At 42.7% G+C, this 18,861-nt stretch overlaps 1 protein-coding gene across 1 annotated transcript; it reads right to left on the bottom strand.

The window, feature by feature from the left end:
- Window positions 1–522: 522 nt before the first annotated feature.
- On the bottom strand, window positions 523–9,824 carry LOC134444232 (E3 ubiquitin/ISG15 ligase TRIM25-like). The gene is made up of 5 exons (XM_063193597.1): window positions 9,553–9,824; window positions 6,477–7,053; window positions 2,791–2,886; window positions 1,704–1,784; window positions 523–678 (listed from the first exon to the last, which is right to left on the bottom strand). Exons 1-5 carry the CDS (start codon window positions 9,822–9,824, stop codon window positions 523–525), a joined length of 1,182 nt encoding a protein of 393 aa, XP_063049667.1.
- Between the last annotated feature and the right edge of the window lie 9,037 nt (window positions 9,825–18,861).

Consider the following 18,861-nt stretch of genomic DNA (forward strand, 5'->3'; position numbering starts at 1 on the left):
CTCGGTAGAGCGCAAACCTTCGCCTACGCCACTTATTTTTTTCTGGCCATCTTCAGAGTGTGGGGCATAACATTCTCCAATTTTTGGTGTTAGTTTCATTTAAATCGGACCGGAATATCGTAATATTACATTTTTGGCCCGTTCTTGACCTCTTATTCAATTCAGCATGCATACGTTGTTCTGGCATATAGTGCTTGGCAAAGAAAAATGTTTTTGACCTTTTCGTGACCTTGACCTTTGACCCAATCACTCCCAAAAAGTAATCGATTGTTCCTTGGGTCATGACCAATCATCCCACTAAATTTCATAAAAATCGGCTCAGTTCTGTCTGAGTTATACGAAGTACAAACAAACAAACATATTCACAAATAAATAAATAAATACACAGCGGTGAAAACATAACAAGTAATAATAATAATAATAATAATAATAATAATAATAATAATAATAATAATAATAATAATAATAATAACTTGTTGATTGTCAATGTCATGTTTGACCAACCTGCTGTATATATCTTGACTATTTGAAGATTGAATCCAATTTCTCCTCCAGCTGCATCTGCAGTGCAGACAGAGATTTCTTCAGGGGCACAAAGAAGCGGCTTTGGTTCAAGGTCCTTCTGGCTACTGTATCACTGCGTGCATCACCAGAAATGGGCACCATGTCCTGCATATTCTGTGGACAATTTAGTATGAATTTAGTAAAAGTATGCTACTATAACTACTATAAGTAGTCACGGCTACCCATAATATAGATGTGAGGTATTCAAAACAGACACAACTCTTTAGTGTGGAAGAAATAATCTGTTTTCATGCACTCTGAACTTTATGGACAGAGCACTGTGTAAGATGGTGGCCAGAGAAGGTATTGCAAATATGCTGCTCATTGAAACTTTTCACAAATACATACTAAATAATGAATTAATATTTAATATGTCTTAAGCACAGTACGTTTTGCATCTAAACTCTTTCTGGAAATTCAAAATGGGGGAGATGCAGAAGATCCATCTTTTCATGTATGAAGAATTAGACGTTTGAGTATTTAGAATATGATAGTGGTTAACATTCATGAACCAGGTAACATCTGTGAGTCTTAATGGGCAGCATGAATTCTGGAAATAAATAACTAAAAATATTACACAGTGCACCTTTAAGTCTGCCCACATCCACGCAGATGATACACTTTCCTGTATCGAAATACCGGTAACACTTTATTTTAGGGATACATCTATTAGCACTAATACACACAATGTCCTGTATAAGTAACTTGTAAGGCATGAGCAAAGCAAAATCAAACATTTGTTAGGCATGTATTCGCAAATGTCTTGTTCATGCACAATAAGGGATTTATTACCAATTTAACCTTAGTAAGGACCTAGTAGGCCTTAGCGTTTGCTTAGAACATGCCTTACAAGTTACTTATGCAGCCATTAACATTGCATGTATTAGTGCTAATAGATGTATCCCTAAAATAAAGTGTTACCGAAATACCAACAACATAAGTGTCTGGGGGATTTATTCAGTTAAATAATACCCATCGTCGCACACCTTTAGGAAATGGATGGGATCCTGTGTCAGTGAAAGCTGCTTCATCTCGGCATCTTTCCTCTTCAGCTCAGCAATCTCCTGCTCCAGAAGCTTTAAGAGTCCTTCAGCCCGACTCTCCTCAGCCTTCTCCTGAGCTCTGATCAGCTCTGTCACCTCAGAGCGCCTTCTCTCGATGCAGTGGATCATCTCAGTAAACATCTTTTCACTCTTCTTTACTGCTGTCTGTGCACCAGACTGATAGGACACACACACACACACACACACACACACACACACACACACACACACACACACACACACACGCGCGCGCGCGCACACGCACACACACACACACACACACACACACACACACACACACACACACACACACACACACACACACACACACACGGAGAAGGTTACATTGGCTACGGTTACATGATTTTTGTTTTTTTATTACGAATTATTAATTTGGAATAAATAGTTCGGAATTAAAGTTCTTTTGTGATGTGTATAAATGGCACTTTCACCTAATTCTGAATAAACTTCTGGGGAAAACAAAGCATTTGGACTGGACAGAGGACACACATGCTGAGCGAGACAAATAAGGCGCGGGGGCGTGGTCACCAACCTCCGGTAGCTCTGTGAACTAAAGGGAGAGCTGGTCATCTTCAGCCCCATAATATTTTCCTCAGCCTGGGTCAAACCTTAGCATATGCCCCTAAGATGTGGATCACTTAAAATAATAATAGCTTAGAAAAATGAGTGGTCAAAGAGTAATGTGGACTAACTTTGTTGTGCTATCAGTTCATGGTGCATTTTCACATCAATATATTGAGGCCACAACATATATAGTCTCTCAGGCTCTTTAAATCAAGCACAAATTTCATGTAAGAAATCGACCGAAAGTCCGCCATGTTTTCCCCCTGGAAGAGTCTTGCATGCGTCTTGCGCCATCTCGTGCCCAACGAGCATGTGTGGAATGACCGGAATTGTTGTTAATTCTGAATAAAAGGTTACATGACAGAGGAACGTGTCAATTCCAAATAAACTTAATTCCGGTTGGGGAAGTGTTTAGATTATGTTTTTAAAGTGGAATTTTTGAAAGTTTTTTTTTTCAGAAATAAAGTGAGTTAATTCTGAATTAAATGTTTCATGTAAAGCCACAGGGTCTAATCAAGTAATGCCAGTCTGTGAAGGAGAGTTCCTCTGGCATGTATTGGCCCATGCTTGTGTTATGTCTTCTCTGTTCAGTTCTCACCTTAAGAGTCTCCACAGCCTTCTTCAGTTTTTGCAGCTCTTTCTCCTTCAACTGGATCATCTGCTGGCATCTCTTCTGGCTCTGCCCCAACCCCTCCTGGAACAACAGACAAAAGAGCAACAAAAACACACAATGAGAAATGTTGTGAGCCATAAACATGTAAGTGCAATGGATGGTGTGCACGATATTTGTCAATTAGGGACTACATAATTAATTATGGCATTTTAAGCCTAACTGATGTTTTTTTGTTTTTTAAAGCAATGTTCATCAAAATGCCATCAATAAACCTCATGTCCAATAGTTTACTGACAGTTAAACTAAATAACAAACAAACAGAAAGTTGGTGAACGATTTTAACAGCCTTGAATGAACCAAGTAATTTATTATCATCAGTTTATTATAATCTATCTATCTATATATATACAGTCCAAGAAAAAGTTTGTACACCCTTTGAAATTTCTTACATTTCAGTCAAAATTTATCATAAAACATGGTCTGATCTTCCCGGAAATCTCAAGAAGGAACAATCAGAGTCTGCTTTAACTAATTCCACACAAACATTTACATGTTATCATATTTGTATTGGCCATAAGGCTATAACATTCACAGGACAGCAAGGCATAAGTAAGTACACCCTTGCATTAAATAGGTTTTAACCCTCAGTTAGTTGCAATATCCTCAACCAGACTTGTCCTGTAGTTGCAGATCAGATTAACAAAACAATCTGGATGTATCTTGTCTCCCTCTTCTTTAGAGAACTGCCTCTCGTCAGCAAGGTTTCTGGGATGTCTGGAGTGCATAGCTTTATTGACTTCATGCCATATAATCTCAATTGTTTTTAGTCAGGGCTTTGACTGGACTATTCCAGAATGTGTATTTCATTGTTATGAAGCCATTCTAATGTCGATTTGCTTCTAAAATATGGGTTGTTGTCACATTTCAGTACCCGTCCTCTTATGTGCTTCAACTGTGTGACAGACTTCCTCACGTTTTTTTCTGTAAAATATCACAATAAACTTGAGTTCATTGCTCCACTGATAATAGCAAACTTTCAAAGGCCTGAGGCAGCAAGGTAGCCGCATATAATGATGCTCCCGCCACCATACTCAGAAGTGGAGATGTAACCAAGAATAACTAAAAATGGGGTTCATTCTGCCAATCTAAAATTAATGGGGTTTCTGTCCAAAAAAATATTGCTGCACCTTTGAGGTTTGCGAAAAAGCATTTATATGCTTCATAAAATTACTGCTAAATATTCTTTAGACCAACGTTGAAACCAAAGTTGATTTTTTTTCAGGGGAACACATAGTATCATGTTTGGAGGAGAACTGGAGAACCACACCTTCACCAAAACATCATCTCCACCTTTGAGTATGGTGGCGGGAGCATCATTATATGCGGCTACCTTGGTGCCTCAGGCCCTTGTCAGTTTGCTATTATCAGTGGAACAATGAACTCAGAAGTTTATTGAGATATTTTACAGAAAAAATGTGAGGTAGTCTGTCACACAGTTGAGGCACACAAGAGGATGGGTGCTGAAATGGGACAACAACCCATATTTTAGAGGCAATTGACTTTTGAATTGCTTCATAACAATAAAATACACATTCTGGAATAGCCCAGTCAAAGCTCTGACAAAAAACATTTGAGATGATATGGCATGAAGTCAAGAAAGCTATTCACTCCAGATATCCAAGAAACCTTGCTGAAGAAGGGCAGTTTTCTAAAGAAGAGGGAGTCAAGATACATCCAGATTGTTTTGTTAATCTGATCTGCAACTACAGGAAACATCTAGTTGAGGTTATTGCGACAAACTTAGGGTTAAAACCTATTGAATGCAAGGGTGTACTTACTTATGCCTTTCTGTCCAGTGAATGTTTACATCTTATGGCCAATGAAAATATGTAAACTTGTAAATGTTTGGGTTGAATTAGTTAAAGCAGACTATGGTTGTTCCTTCTTGTGATTTCCGGAAAGATCAGACCATGCTTTATGACCAATTTTGACAGAAATGTAAGAAATTTCAAAGGGTGTACAAACTTTTTCCTGGGACTGTATATCTATAAATTTGGAGTTGAAACAGTAGATACGTTTTCATACACTGTAAGGACCTTGGACTGATTAACCTTAGAAGGTGAACACTTTCAAGATGGCTGGCTGACAGACATGTCTGCAGGCAACAGAATAAAACCTTTGAGTTATGTACTTGTCATTAACTAACCAAAGGTGCAGGATAAATATAGGCTACTGTTCTCTGGTGTTCTGTCTGTTCATCACGCCTTCATGACATATTTTTGTTTGCGTGATAACGTTTGAACTGGTGGAACTGGTATACAAATACTCTATGAAGGTCTACATGAATTAATTAACCTTTGTAGGCAAGTGGTTTCAACGTGCTTGCGTGACAACGTTAGAACTGGCGGAGTTGGTATGCAAATGCTCTGTAATGGTAGCCTACATGAATTCCTTACCTTTTGTAGACCTGTGCTTTCAAAATGGCAGAGGAGGCATTACAATCAAGTCTTTGGCATGCAGTTTAGTTCTACCTGATTGTGTCACTCTGTGTGTGTGTGTGTGTGTGTGTGTGTGTGTGTGTGTGTGTGTGTGTGTGTGTGTGTGTGTGTGTGTGTGTGTGTGTGTGTGTGTGTGTGTGTGTGTGCGTGCGCGCGTGTGCGTGTGTGTGTGTGTGTGTGTGTGTGTGTGTGTGTGTGTGCGCATGTGTGGGTGTGCAAGATGTAATTATGCATTCGCCTACTTCCCCAAAGGCAAAATATTCTCAGGTCTTCCCTCCGCATGTGTGTCTTTCCATCTGTCTGTACTATTATTATTATTATTAGTAGTAGTAGTAGTAGTAGTAGTAGTAGTGGTAGTAGTAGTAGTAGTAGTAGTAGTAGTAGTAGTAGTAGTAGTAGTAGTAGTAGTAGTGGTAGTAGTAGTAGTATTGTTATTATTAAGTTCCTCCACAGAAAAGGGGTTTTGCTTTGTTTATCTGTCTATCTGCAACAAAGTAACAAAACTTCTGATCACATTCAGTAAATCCTCAGAACAGCTAGGTATGCACCAGTTGATGATTTTTAGGAATGGGTCAAGGCCAAAGTTAAGGTCAAAGTCAAATCAACACCAAAATGTTCCTTTTACTTTTAAATGAGATACAATGTCAATTACTATATCATAGGCCTAGACAATGAGCTGCTGGGACAGGGTTGCTGTGACCACGTATTATTATTAATACAAATGTTGTTGTCGTTGTTGTCGTTGTTGTTGTTGTTGTTGTTGTTGATGATGATGATGACGAGAGTAAAAGTTGTGTGTATGTCAGTGTATGAATATGCAATCACAGGAGCCCAACCTGTTTTTCTGCAGTGATATGTGCACATACACGCTCATGCACCTTTCATTGTTAGCTGGAATGAGGGGTTACAATATAACATAACTGAAAGGGTAGCAGTGACAAAGTAGATGTACACAGTTTGTGTTTGAATGTAGTAGCCCCTTAATGCGCGCTGTACCTCCAGTGGCACGCTGTAATAGTCATTGAAATGTAACTACCATAGCACTACAATACTATGACACAACACAGGCCCTTGGTAATGCACCACCACTTGGTCATTACCATACTGGAAACAACAAATTTATAAAGGGGTTAAAACAGACAAATAAAGTTCAAAATATATTCCATGTCTTACCTTTTTATGACTCCACTCTGCTGCAGCCATGGTCGTGTCATGGCCTTTGTGATCGTCCATCGTACACAAAACACAGATGCAACTCTGGTCGGTGCGACAGAATATTTCAAAAGCCTTCTGATGACGGGGACAGATCCTCTCCTTTAGCTGGACTGGGGCTTCGGTCATGGTGTGATTTCTACCAACAAGTTCATAGTGAGCTTTTAAATGAGTGTCACAGTAGGACATCAGACAGTCCAGACAGGACTTGACAGCTTTGAGTTTTCTGCTGGTACAGACGTCACACGCCACATCTCCAGGTCCAGCATAACAGCGATCTGAAGCAGGGGTTTGGATGCTGGTCTTCACAAACTTCTCCACCATTTCAGCCATCAGACGGTTTTTATGGAGGACAGTCCTGGAGGAGAAGGTGTGTCTGCACAGGGGACAGATGTATTCTCCTTTCCAATCTTCCTTGATGCACTGCATACAGAAATTATGTCCACAGGGAATCGTCACTGGATCCTTGAACAGGTCCAGACAGACTGGACATGTGAATGAAACCTGGTCCTGAGAAGACTGATGCCATTTTGTAGCTCTTCCAAACACAAAACTCCAAATGCACACTGTGATAAGCAGAAGCAGAGTGACAGCTGACTTCCTCATCAGCACTTCCTCAGAACACTAAGGAGGAGCCCAGGGAGGGTGGGGTTAGGGGTTGGCCAATCACAAGTGTTCCTGTTATCAGGAAGAGGAAAGTAGGGCCAGGTGGATGGATGTGGGTTTGGTTAATCAGGTGTATGCAGCATGCATGTGTCAGAGCGACGTCAGAGGCGGTTGAAAAAGTTCATCCAGAGTTTGTTCTGGAATCCACGTGATGTAAGATGCAAACCTATTGCACCCATGTTATTGTTAATGTGTAGTCATAGCGTGTTGTGATTTTTACTGTGAAGTCAAAGGCAGTGTGTTTGGTTGTGTAATAGTAGAGTGTTTGTGGTTGAGTATGTGTGTCATCAGAAACAGAGTCTGAGAGACAACCGTTTGTGCCTTAGTGTGATTTAGAACCACAGCATAGCTTATTTGCATAATATTGCCTGGAGATCAACTACAAACTGACGCTGGAGTTGCGTGAATCACCTCTTGTCTCTCGATTCGCTTTTGTCTCTTCTGTCGCCCGTGACTCAATAACAAGTCTATTACTTCCACGCTTGGTCTATTTGTTCCTTAAGGAGAGGTTAGTGGCGTGTGTCGCAGGGCCGTCCCTAGGGGGTGGCGAACTGGGCCGTCGCCCAGGGCCGTCCCAAGGGGAGTGCGAGGCCCTGGGCGAACTTGACCGATGCGAGGCCCTTTTCAGGATAACTCATTTCTCACGTTATTTCGGGAGGGAGCATTATATATTAGGATATTACACGGTAGCCTAAATATTATTATTAATATTCATTTAAGAGTATACAACAATAAGCAGACAGACAAAATATACACCTTTGGCCCTATGCTGTTTATTATGCATTTCATGAAAACAATCATTATTTAAGTGTAACAGGTTGGACTAGGTCCCCTGTTAGTGTGCATGTTGTAATTGAAAACAGCTGCCCGTGTGGGCGAGGGTGGAGCCCTTCCGGTTAGTATAAATTGCCTACTATGTTGTCTGTTAGCCAGGTGTGGCTAACCTCAGTACCGGTTGGCGCTTGGGGAAGCCCTGTACGCTGGGTGAAGTAGGTGATGTTGGCGTGTTGGGTGTTGGACCCACACTGGAGCGCGTAGAGCGCAGCTGAAATGCGGACGCCAGGTTGCCGCATGTAGCCTAACCGGCTCGAAGGTAAGCCCTTCTGTGTGCACCTGGCGATAGCCAATTATGTTTGTACTGTGGCTAACGAGATGTTGTTTCACTGCAGCATTGCATGGTGAAGCAAGGGTCAACCGTAGACTTCCAAGCTCGGTCCAGTGCTTCCCAATTGCAACTGAAGGTAATATCTAATTAACCGTCACTCTGTGCCTTTCATGCCACACCTTGCTCATTGATCATGGCATTTCCCTGGCATTAACCCAGTCTGTCTTGTGCTTTCTAGGTTGAGCACATTATTGTCAATTGGCTGGGGTGGGGGGACGCCGCCGTCTTTTCCCGGTGTTTGTGTTTGTTATTTTGCCTTTTACCACCACGAGCTCTTTTAGTAGTGGCAGGTTGTTGTTCCTTTGCGCAGGTGCGCGACGCTTTCGTCTTTCAGCCATACAAGATTTGTAGCAGTATCGTGTAAACTTATTGGTGAGGTGTAGATCCCCTGAGTGGTATAGTAAACTCTCTGTCTGCCAAGAGGCCTGATTTGATAAACATAGGCTACCTCTTCACTGCGAATCATTTCAGTGTGCTGTGACTTATTTTGTTTATGTTGATTATGTTTTGTGTGTACAGTTTTGATTGATTGCAGTGTTATTTTGCATTCGCAGTGCAGTGTGTAGTTAACACACTCAGTAAATTACCTGTACTAGGCCTACTCAGTGCTCTCGCACTTAAACCGTCACCGTTTCACGATATGTACCTGTATTGACTTCAGTAGAGTTAAGACTCTGTTTGTGTATATGGACTCAAGTGAACTGCCTGCTCATTTTGAAAACGAATAAGACTGAAAGCAGAAGAAAATAAAAACTATTGTATGTGCAACAGCTGTGTCATCCTTGTCATCTAGAACCTGTCGGGGAAAATTGTATTTTTAACATCTGGGTTGTCTCACCCTTAACGAGACTGGCGTAGTCACCTTTTAAAACCTAATTGCTTAAAAGTTTAGTAAGCCTACCAACCTCCACTCTGCTACATTTTGGCGTAGTCGGCAGGATGACCTGTGAGGCACAGCTGTTGGTTAGAGCTCGTGGTTTTCTTTTTTTTTCTTTTTGTTGTTTTACTGGGGAAAGACGGCGGCTGCCCCCTCGGCGGCGACACCGCGGCGGGCACCCAGGGCCCAAAATGATTGAACTGGCGGAGCTACAGGAGATGGCAGCGCGGAACCAGCGGCAGCTGGACCTGCTGAGCCAATGGGTCGACGCGCAGCCAGAGTCTCCACGGTCGCCGCTCACGTGCTGGAGGTGCCATCAGCCAGGGCACCTGGAGCGAGAGTGCGACTGGCCACGGGTTGTTGCGCGGCCCCGGTCTCCACGGTCACCAATCAAGTGCTGGAGGTGCCACCAGCCAGGGCACCTGGCACGGGAGTGTGATGGGCCACGGGTCTCTCGTCGTGTGCGAACCCCGCCGACAGTCCAATCGGAGAGTGAGCAGCGCCGGGGCACCCCCCAGCAGCCGACCAGAGGACCAGCCAGGACTGGGCTGGATAGCCACACCTCGGGCGGAGGCCGGCCGCTCTCTGGGGACTCGACCATGGCCACTCCATCGCCATCCGGCGTTTTATTGTTTTGTGTGTGTATATGTGCCGTGGTGGTTATGTTGTTGTTGATAAATGTGTTGGGTATGTGTTAGGTGTGCGCGCATGTGTGTGCGTGTGTGTGCGTGTGTGTGTGCGCGCGTGTGTGTGTGTCTATCCCCATCATAGGGTGAGCTACAGTGCGGCACCGGGACGGTACCGATTCAAAGCTGGGGCGAATGTAACAGGTTGGACTAGGTCCCCTGTTAGTGTGCATGTTGTAATTGAAAACAGCTGCCCGTGTGGGCGAGGGTGGAGCCCTTCCGGTTAGTATAAATTGCCTACTATGTTGTCTGTTAGCCAGGTGTGGCTAACCTCAGTACCGGTTGGCGCTTGGGGAAGCCCTGTACGCTGGGTGAAGTAGGTGATGTTGGCGTGTTGGGTGTTGGACCCACACTGGAGCGCGTAGAGCGCAGCTGAAATGCGGACGCCAGGTTGCCGCATGTAGCCTAACCGGCTCGAAGGTAAGCCCTTCTGTGTGCACCTGGCGATAGCCAATTATGTTTGTACTGTGGCTAACGAGATGTTGTTTCACTGCAGCATTGCATGGTGAAGCAAGGGTCAACCGTAGACTTCCAAGCTCGGTCCAGTGCTTCCCAATTGCAACTGAAGGTAATTTCTAATTAACTGTCACTCTGTGCCTGTGGCTTTCATGCCACACCTTGCTCATTGATCATGGCATTTCCCTGGCATTAACCCAGTCTGTCTTGTGCTTTCTAGGTTGAGCACATTATTGTCAATTGGCTGGGGTGGGGGGACGCCGCCGTCTTTTCCCGGTGTTTGTGTTTGTTATTTTGCCCTTTACCACCACGAGCTCTTTTAGTAGTGGCAGGTTGTTGTTCCTTTGCGCAGGTGCGCGACGCTTTCGTCTTTCAGCCATACGGTCTGACACGGTCAGCTCCAGTCACCCACCCCTTAGACAAGGGATGAGTGATTGGGGACTGGCCGGTTGAGATTTGTAGCAGTATCGTGTAAACTTATTGGTGAGGTGTAGATCCCCTGAGTGGTATAGTAAACTCTCTGTCTGCCAAGAGGCCTGATTTGATAAACATAGGCTACCTCTTCACTGTGAATCATTTCAGTGTGCTGTGACTTATTTTGTTTATTTTGATTATGTTTTGTGTGTACAGTTTTGATTGATTGCAGTGTTATTTTGCATTCGCAGTGCAGTTTGTAGTTAACACACTCAGTAAATTACCTGTACTAGGCCTACTCAGTGCTCTCGCACTTAAACCGTCACCGTTTCACGATATGTACCTGTATTGACTTCAGTAGAGTTAAGACTCTGTTTGTGTATATGGACTCAAGTGAACTGCCTGCTCATTTTGAAAACGAATAAGACTGAAAGCAGAAGAAAATAAAAACTATTGTGTGTGCAACAGCTGTGTCATCCTTGTCATCTAGAACCTGTCGGGGAAAATTGTATTTTTAACATCTGGGTTGTCTCACCCTTAACGAGACTGGCGTAGTCACCTTTTAAAACCTAATTGCTTAAAAGTTAGTAACCCTACCAACCTCCACTCTGCTACATTAGGGCATCATTTCACAGAAGACAATTGGTCTGTAGGACATGCCGCATTTGCCATTAGTCGTTTATCAAGGCTATATCATGAAGACAAGGGCATTATCGTTTCTTAAAGACAATAGCCTAATTTGGTAGGCCTATTGTCACATTTAACACAGAAGATAGAACTGACAATAAAACTTATTACAAATGCATTTAATTACATTATCACGTCATGGCGAGGTTACTACCTTGCTTAGAAAAAGGCAACCTTCCGTGCTTTCTTTGCAGCAAACTCCGCCATTAAATCCTTATAATCCAATTTGCAGGCAACCTCGTTTTCAATTGATAGAAGAGCGAGCCCGCACAGTCTGTCTTGCGACATTGTGGTGCGCAAATAGTTTTTAATGATTTTTAATTTCGAGAAGCTCCGTTCCCCTGATGCAACGGTTACTGGGATTGTCAGTAGGAGCCTCAGCGCAATCTCGCTGTTTGGGAATGTTCCTTCGATCCCTCTAAGGAAACGAAGTGTTTTGAGGGCCGTATCTGTTCCCTTTGGAATTATATCTCGCAGTACTCTCAACTCCTGGAAAAGGTCCGATGCATTTATATCCTGGGATACAGGTGTGTTCAGAGTATCGCCCAGTATTGCGCACTGCCTGTGCAGTTCTCCCTCGTTCATATCGCAAAGCTTTTTCAGATCAAAGAGAAAGCCAAAAATGTCTCCAAACCATTGCATTTCACTAAAACGTGTTGTCAGAGCAGTAATTGCTTGGTCCACGACAACCAAGAAATAATCAGTTACAAATGCTTGCTCTGCGTTGGGAGAGTATTCATTGTTGTTCTCGTCCCGTTTGCGCTTAATGCGTCGTGTTGCTTTCAGTTCAGGCTCAATATCCATCTCCAAAGCGATCTCTGCTGCAGAGGACTTTGCTGACACGAATCCATTTTCCCTGTATCTTTTCATATAATTAAGTAGTCCCTTTAACTGGGACAAGGCCACATCTAGCTGCATGTCACTTGACTGGAGCGTCTTACTGACGGTGTTTACGTCAAAGAGAATGTCAAACCACATCACCAGTGACAAAATAAATTCGAAGGTTTGCATTTTAGGCGAGTACATTTAGGGTTTAACCCCAAAAAAATTGATACAAAAGGTTTTTCTATGGATTCTATTACTATTGGACCTGCTAAATGACATACTAAAAATCTAGTAAAATCTGACTTTGGGAAATGAGTTTTTTCAACATGGCTGCCATAGGCTTATTATATGGGTCAAGAGACACTCCAGGTGAATAGGCCAAAATATTTAGCTTGCCGATATCACCATGAAACTTAATCCGGTGATTACTCACATATTTGTGAGAAAAAAATGTATTGCAAGTTTTCTGAAATGTTATGTTTTAATATGATAATTGGACTATATGTAATTAAATATGCATTAAATTTCAAAATGCAAAACCTCAAAATCTGAAAAAGCCAAGCTCAAAATTACTCTTTTATTTTGTTTCTAGCAAGCCAGAAGATATCTTCAGAAGAGATTATGGACATATCTTTTTGTTTTGTAGTAAATCTAAAAATCTTNGTGCAGACACACCAGCTAGCATTTTTTTTTCAAAAGATGATTATTTAACATCTCTCTTAGATAAATAATTGAGTTTTATGTGTCTCAAGTTTTTACAGACATTCTTTGAGTCTGGTGGTATCATTCTTAGCATGTATCAAGGGCAAGGTCAGCTGTCCTCAAATCATAACCTCTCCACAGAGGTGTCCTAAGGGCTGGTGCTGGGACTCCTATTTGCCATGTACACCACATCACTGGGTCATGTTATCTGTTCTCACAGCTTCTCATACTACTGTTACACCAATGAAGCACAGTTACTTTGTGCCAGATGACTCCACGGTCACACACATTTCCTCTTGCCTCTCTGAACTATCCACAAGTATGAAGGAATGCAATCTTGAGTTGAGCCTCGCCCAAATGCACTGCTGGTGATCCCAGCCAAAGATTTAGGTTGCCATGATATCGAGCTCCATATGGATTCTGCTACTGTTGCCTCAAATAAGGCCACAAGAAATCTAGGTGTCATTGATGATGACCATCTATCATTCTCTGACCACATAGCCTCAGTTTCCCAGTCATGTCCTCTTTTTCATGCCCTAATTGAATACAAGGCCCTGACCCTTGCCTATGAAGCTACAACAGGCCCTACTCTGGCTTACCCGAAAGCTATGCTAAAGCCCTATGTCCTTTCAGGACATTGTCTGTCTCCAGTACCAACCGTTTCACCTTGCCCTCTACTTACACATGTAGTGGCTCCTGTCTATTCAGTTCAGCTGCTGAAAGACCCAAAATACCTAGTGACACCATGATTCATCACTGATGATGTGCCCTGACAAACAGCACATGGATATTATCATTGCAGTAGTGTCTTTATCCACCCAAACAGCACTCCAAACAAACAGATCCTGAAAACATGTTAGTTCATGCAAATGTAATTATCATGTAGTAACCTTTATTTTAAAAAACTTTGATCTTGAAAATGACACCTTTCCTGAAGTCAGATTTTCCTAGATTTTTAGTATGTTATTAAGGACACTTAGAGGTAACAAAATCAGTTGAAAAACCTTTTGTATCAATTTTTTTGGGGTTAGGTCTTTTTTTTGCATAGATGTACTCGCCTATTACATTTGCCAGTGACATGGATTCACTCTTAATTTTGGCGTCATTGCTTTGTGCTGAAACGTCAAGCAAAGCATCGATGACTTCGCTTGTTTGGTAGCGTATTGCCTTTACACTTTCCACGCGACATTCCCAGCGAGTTTCAGACAGGGGCTTTAAAGTGAGAGACGGCACTTTGGATTTCAGTATTTCCCAGCGTTTGGTGGAGCCTGCGAAAATAGTGTACAGCCTCTGAACAATGCCAAATAAGGACATCGCTTTTGGACAGCTCTTAGCCATGTCACCAAGAGTCAAATTAAGACTATGGCAACCGCAAGTAAGCATAAAGTAAGCGCGAGAATTGAGGCGCAGTACATGAGCCTGGACCCCTTCATGTTTCCCTTTCATGTTTGCACCGTTGTCGTATCCTTGGCCACGACAGTCATTTATGTTAAGGCCAAGTTCATCAAGTGTAGCCAAAAGAGCATCTGTCAGGCCTCTACCTGTTTGATCATTTACTTGAAGAAATTCTATGAAATGTTCTTCGACGCTTACATCTAATGATGCCATGTTCACGAAACGGAGGACCAGAGACATCTGCTCTTGATGGCTCATATCTGGCGTACAATCAAGAATCACTGAAAAATATTTCGCCCGCTTTGTGTCATTCAAAATTGAATTCTTAACGTTTGTGGCCATCAGAGATATTAACTCATTTTGAATCCGAGGTCCTAAATAATGCGCTCGGGTTTCGTTGTCTTTGATTCGCCGAACATGCTCGCTCATCGGTGCGTCAAATTTTGAGATCATTTCGATCAACTTCAAGAAGTGACCATTATTTTCTTCGAACAGTTTACAGCTTTGTCCTCGAAAAGCCAAATTGCTTTCTGATAAGAACTGCACAGCTGCAATTATGCGTGTTAAAACGTCTTGCCAGTGTGCCTTTTCTCTCATTATTTCCCGTTGAAGTGACTGATCAATGCATGTATCCGAATCAAGTCTGCGCTTCGCCTCAATCCACTTTGTAGCACTTGATATGTGATCACGGGATGTTTCGTGCTGTTTCAGAACATCAGACATGTGTTTCCAATCGTTAGACCCCCCATTAGCAAGATTTGACCGACCAGAACCAAAAAGCTTACAGCAAAAGCAAAAGGCTACGTCCTTTTTATTGGAATACACAAGCCAGTCTCGGCTAATTTTTTCTCCATTGGGTAATTTACGTACATAAAAGTCCATGGAAAAATGTCTTTTGTCCGGGGCCAGGGGGAAATCACAGTTGCACACCTTGACTGGTCCTTTTTGGACAAGCAAGTCCAACATCTGGCGATTACGTTGTTCCGGCCAAGTACCTGGGTCGCTCAAATCCCCCTCTGCTGAGACGTGCTGGGGTGCTGCATCAGTTGTCCAGTCGCTTGTAGCCGCATTTGCTTGGTAGCCTGCCAAGTACGAACGAGAGACGTACGCCACGGTTCAAATTTAGTATGATACACACAATGTCTCAATTTACAATGACACAAGTCAAGAAACACATTTAAAATACTTTTCGTTCCTCACCTTGAATATCCTCCGTTTCGAGACAGGCCTCTGCTGCAATTGCATCAGTCGTAGTTCTAGTCGAGTTGCCTCTAGGACTAGCACTAGCCCCATTTAGGCCTGCTTGATTGTCTGCCAAGAGAATTATGGCCCAACTTTAGTATGATACACACGCAATGCCTCAATTTACAAGAACAGAAATCAAGGATGATTTTTTAAAAATACTTTATTGTTCCTCACCTTGAATACCCTCCGTTTCGAGACATTCCTCCTCCAATGGTGATGTTGGCTCAAAATCACTAATGTCACTGTCCTGAACAGTGCTAATAACAATTGCATTGGAGTCTGCGGTCCCCTCAGCATTTCCCCGATCTGGCTGCTGTTGCTCGGCTACAACCCGAGGATGGCTCACAAATCGATCCAGAGACCCATGAAGTGTCTCGTTGAACGCTTTTTTTTGTTTGTCCCTTTTTCGTTTCCCAGCACCTGATTGAAATTTTCGGAAGCAGTCACGCTTGCGGCCGGTTGCCGACATTTCTTCCCTCCGTTTGTTCTTTACTCCCACACTGCCTCAGCCAACTACAGGCTGGCGTAAGCCTACGTAACGACGTCATTAGGCAAGACTTAAGAAATATATTTATTCTTTTTTTATTGTTTAAAAATAATGTTTATGTATACTGAAATGAAACACGGTAGTTTTATTTTACAGACATGGATGTCATCATCCACAAAACACAGCATCAAAGAATTAGATGATGAAAACTGCGATCCCATTGGTCAAGGCGCGAGGCCCGTCATAGGTCCTTACAGCGCGAGGCCCCGGGCGACGGCCCAGTTCGCCACCCCCTAGGGACGGCCCTGCACACACGCCACTAACCCCTCCTTCAGGCACGAATAGACCAAGCACAGAATAATAGACTTGTTATTGAGTCACGGGCGACAGAAGAGACAAAAGCGATTCGAGAGACAAGAGGTGATTCACGCAACTCCAGCGTCAGTTTGTGTGTGTGTGCGTGTTCCAGAGAGTCAAATCCAACACTCCTCTTTGACACTACGAGAAAGTTCCAGAGAATCAAAACTAACTCTCTCCATTGAGTGGACAGTTGAGTTGGACAGTGTAAAAGTATATAACTTTTCCCTCCACTTTATTCCTAACCAACGACGGCCAGGAGTGGGCATTTGAAACAGAAGCAGTGTTAACTTAAGACACAGGAAAGGCAAATGGCATGATACAGATGAGGAGATGCAAATGAATGAATGTTATATGACAATTTAATTATCAACTGCAAAGTAACATTACATTTAACTCAAGGCTACTGTAGGTTACATAGGGTACAGTGAAATCAAATACAGTTTACCCAACATAGATAGATAGAGAGAGAGAGAAAGAGAGAGGGAGAGAAAGACAGAGATTGGAGCCCCTTCAGAGATGGAATGAGACTCCCAGATGGATATCGGAGGTGAGATTATATACTGCATCACACATTAGGACAATGTTAAACTTAGTGCAATGGAATAATTATTACCACTTGAAAACCGTCAATTGCGGCAAAAATACTGAAACTTGTGTGCTATCGTGGTGTTGGAAAATCTCCGTGCGGAGGGGTGGAAAGCCCTTTTCCGTCCCCCTACCCATCTGTCTGAACGTGAATCGGGATGCCACTATGCCTACACGTGGACGCGCAAAACGGAGGCAAAGGGGATCGGCGTAGGCTAAGGGGTGTAATGGGATTCACCCTTAGAGTCAAATCCAACTCTCTCCATTGAGTGGACAGGTCTTCTCGTCAGTTTGATAACGAGGTGCATAAACCAGCCATTGAATATAAGACTTATTATACAAGAGTCAAATTCAACGCTCTCCATTGACTTTGACAAATTGTAAGACTTTGTCTTACAAATGAACACTTAGTCACTGGAGTAGTCTTATTGCCATGTTACTATGATGTGCAAAAACCAAACATAAAATATAGCACAGAGAGAGTCAATCTCAACACTGCATTAAATTAACACTTAGAGTGTCAAATTCAACACGCTCCACTGACTAGACAGGTATTCTTGTCTTGTCACAGTATGAGGTGCATAAAGCCCCCCATTGGCTTCAGAAGTCCCCCCACACTCTTCAACTATTAGTCATTGGTTCCCAATAAAGTTTTTTTCCTCTTATGTGCATCATAAACTTGCACTTGTGTGTTTTAATAGAGAGAGAGAGAGAGAGAGAGAGAGAGAGAGAGAGAGAGAGAGAGAGAGAGAGAGAGAGAGACATTATCCACATTCATGGCGAGAGTTTAGTTTAGGCTACAGGGTTGCAGGTTCGAGTCCTCCTTCTCCTGTAGCGGCAAGCAAGGAATCTCCTCACAAGTGGAACATTTATGCAGAAGTTACTTTATTAGGCACAAGTACTCATTGAGTAAAACAACACCCCAACACCCTTACACTAAAGAAAAATCACAAGTGTCCTGTTACATTCATGTAATCACAAATGACCAACAGACAGACTTTAAATTTACTCTTAAAATAAAATCAATTCCAAGCTTTAATCTTCACAAGTGGTACATTTTTGGAGTTATAATTTCATTAAGCACATTTATATTTGACAGCACTTACAAAAGCAAAATGGTACCCCACCACCCTCATCCGTTAAATTCACTCTTCACACTTAAAGGGGAGCTACAAAAAGGGGGGTTGCCAAAAAATAAAAGATTTTGGAGTAATCATATTATCTTATTAGCATAATTATGTACATTGCTTTCTACCAATGTAAAACAGCATAATCGCCCCCATACCAATTCAGAAATATGACCGTTCAAGTTGGCATAAATGTTGAGGGAGAGAGAAGGAGAGAGAGAGAATGTGTGTGCGCATGTGCGTGCATGCACGTGTGTGTGAGGTGTTTCTTTAAGTGTGCGTGTGTGTGTGTGTGTATGTGAGAGTGAGTGAGTGAGTGAGTGAGTGAGTGAGTGAGTGAGTGAGTGAGTGAGTGAGTGAGAGAGAGAGAGAGAGAGAGAGAGAGAAAGAGAACTGAATGACCCACAGGAGCAGTATTTTCCAAGCCAGGTCGTGCCCTCCTAGTGACGCAACAGCTTCAGCGTTGCTACCAGTCAGGTCAAGAGCAATGCAAGTACTTTCTGAGTTCCCGCAAAATCGGGAACTCCTCCCACTTTTGTTGGGAAGCAAACAATCATTAGCAAACCAAGGGAGGACATTTGGGAAATGCTATTTTGAAAATGTTAATTGTTATGCTCTTGGTCAGGGGTGCATCTCTCAAAGCCGAAGTAGCTAGTCGGTTAGCAATGT

This window comes from Engraulis encrasicolus, unplaced genomic scaffold (genome assembly GCF_034702125.1).
Source record: "Engraulis encrasicolus isolate BLACKSEA-1 unplaced genomic scaffold, IST_EnEncr_1.0 scaffold_47_np1212, whole genome shotgun sequence".
Lineage (NCBI taxonomy): Eukaryota > Metazoa > Chordata > Actinopteri > Clupeiformes > Engraulidae > Engraulis > Engraulis encrasicolus.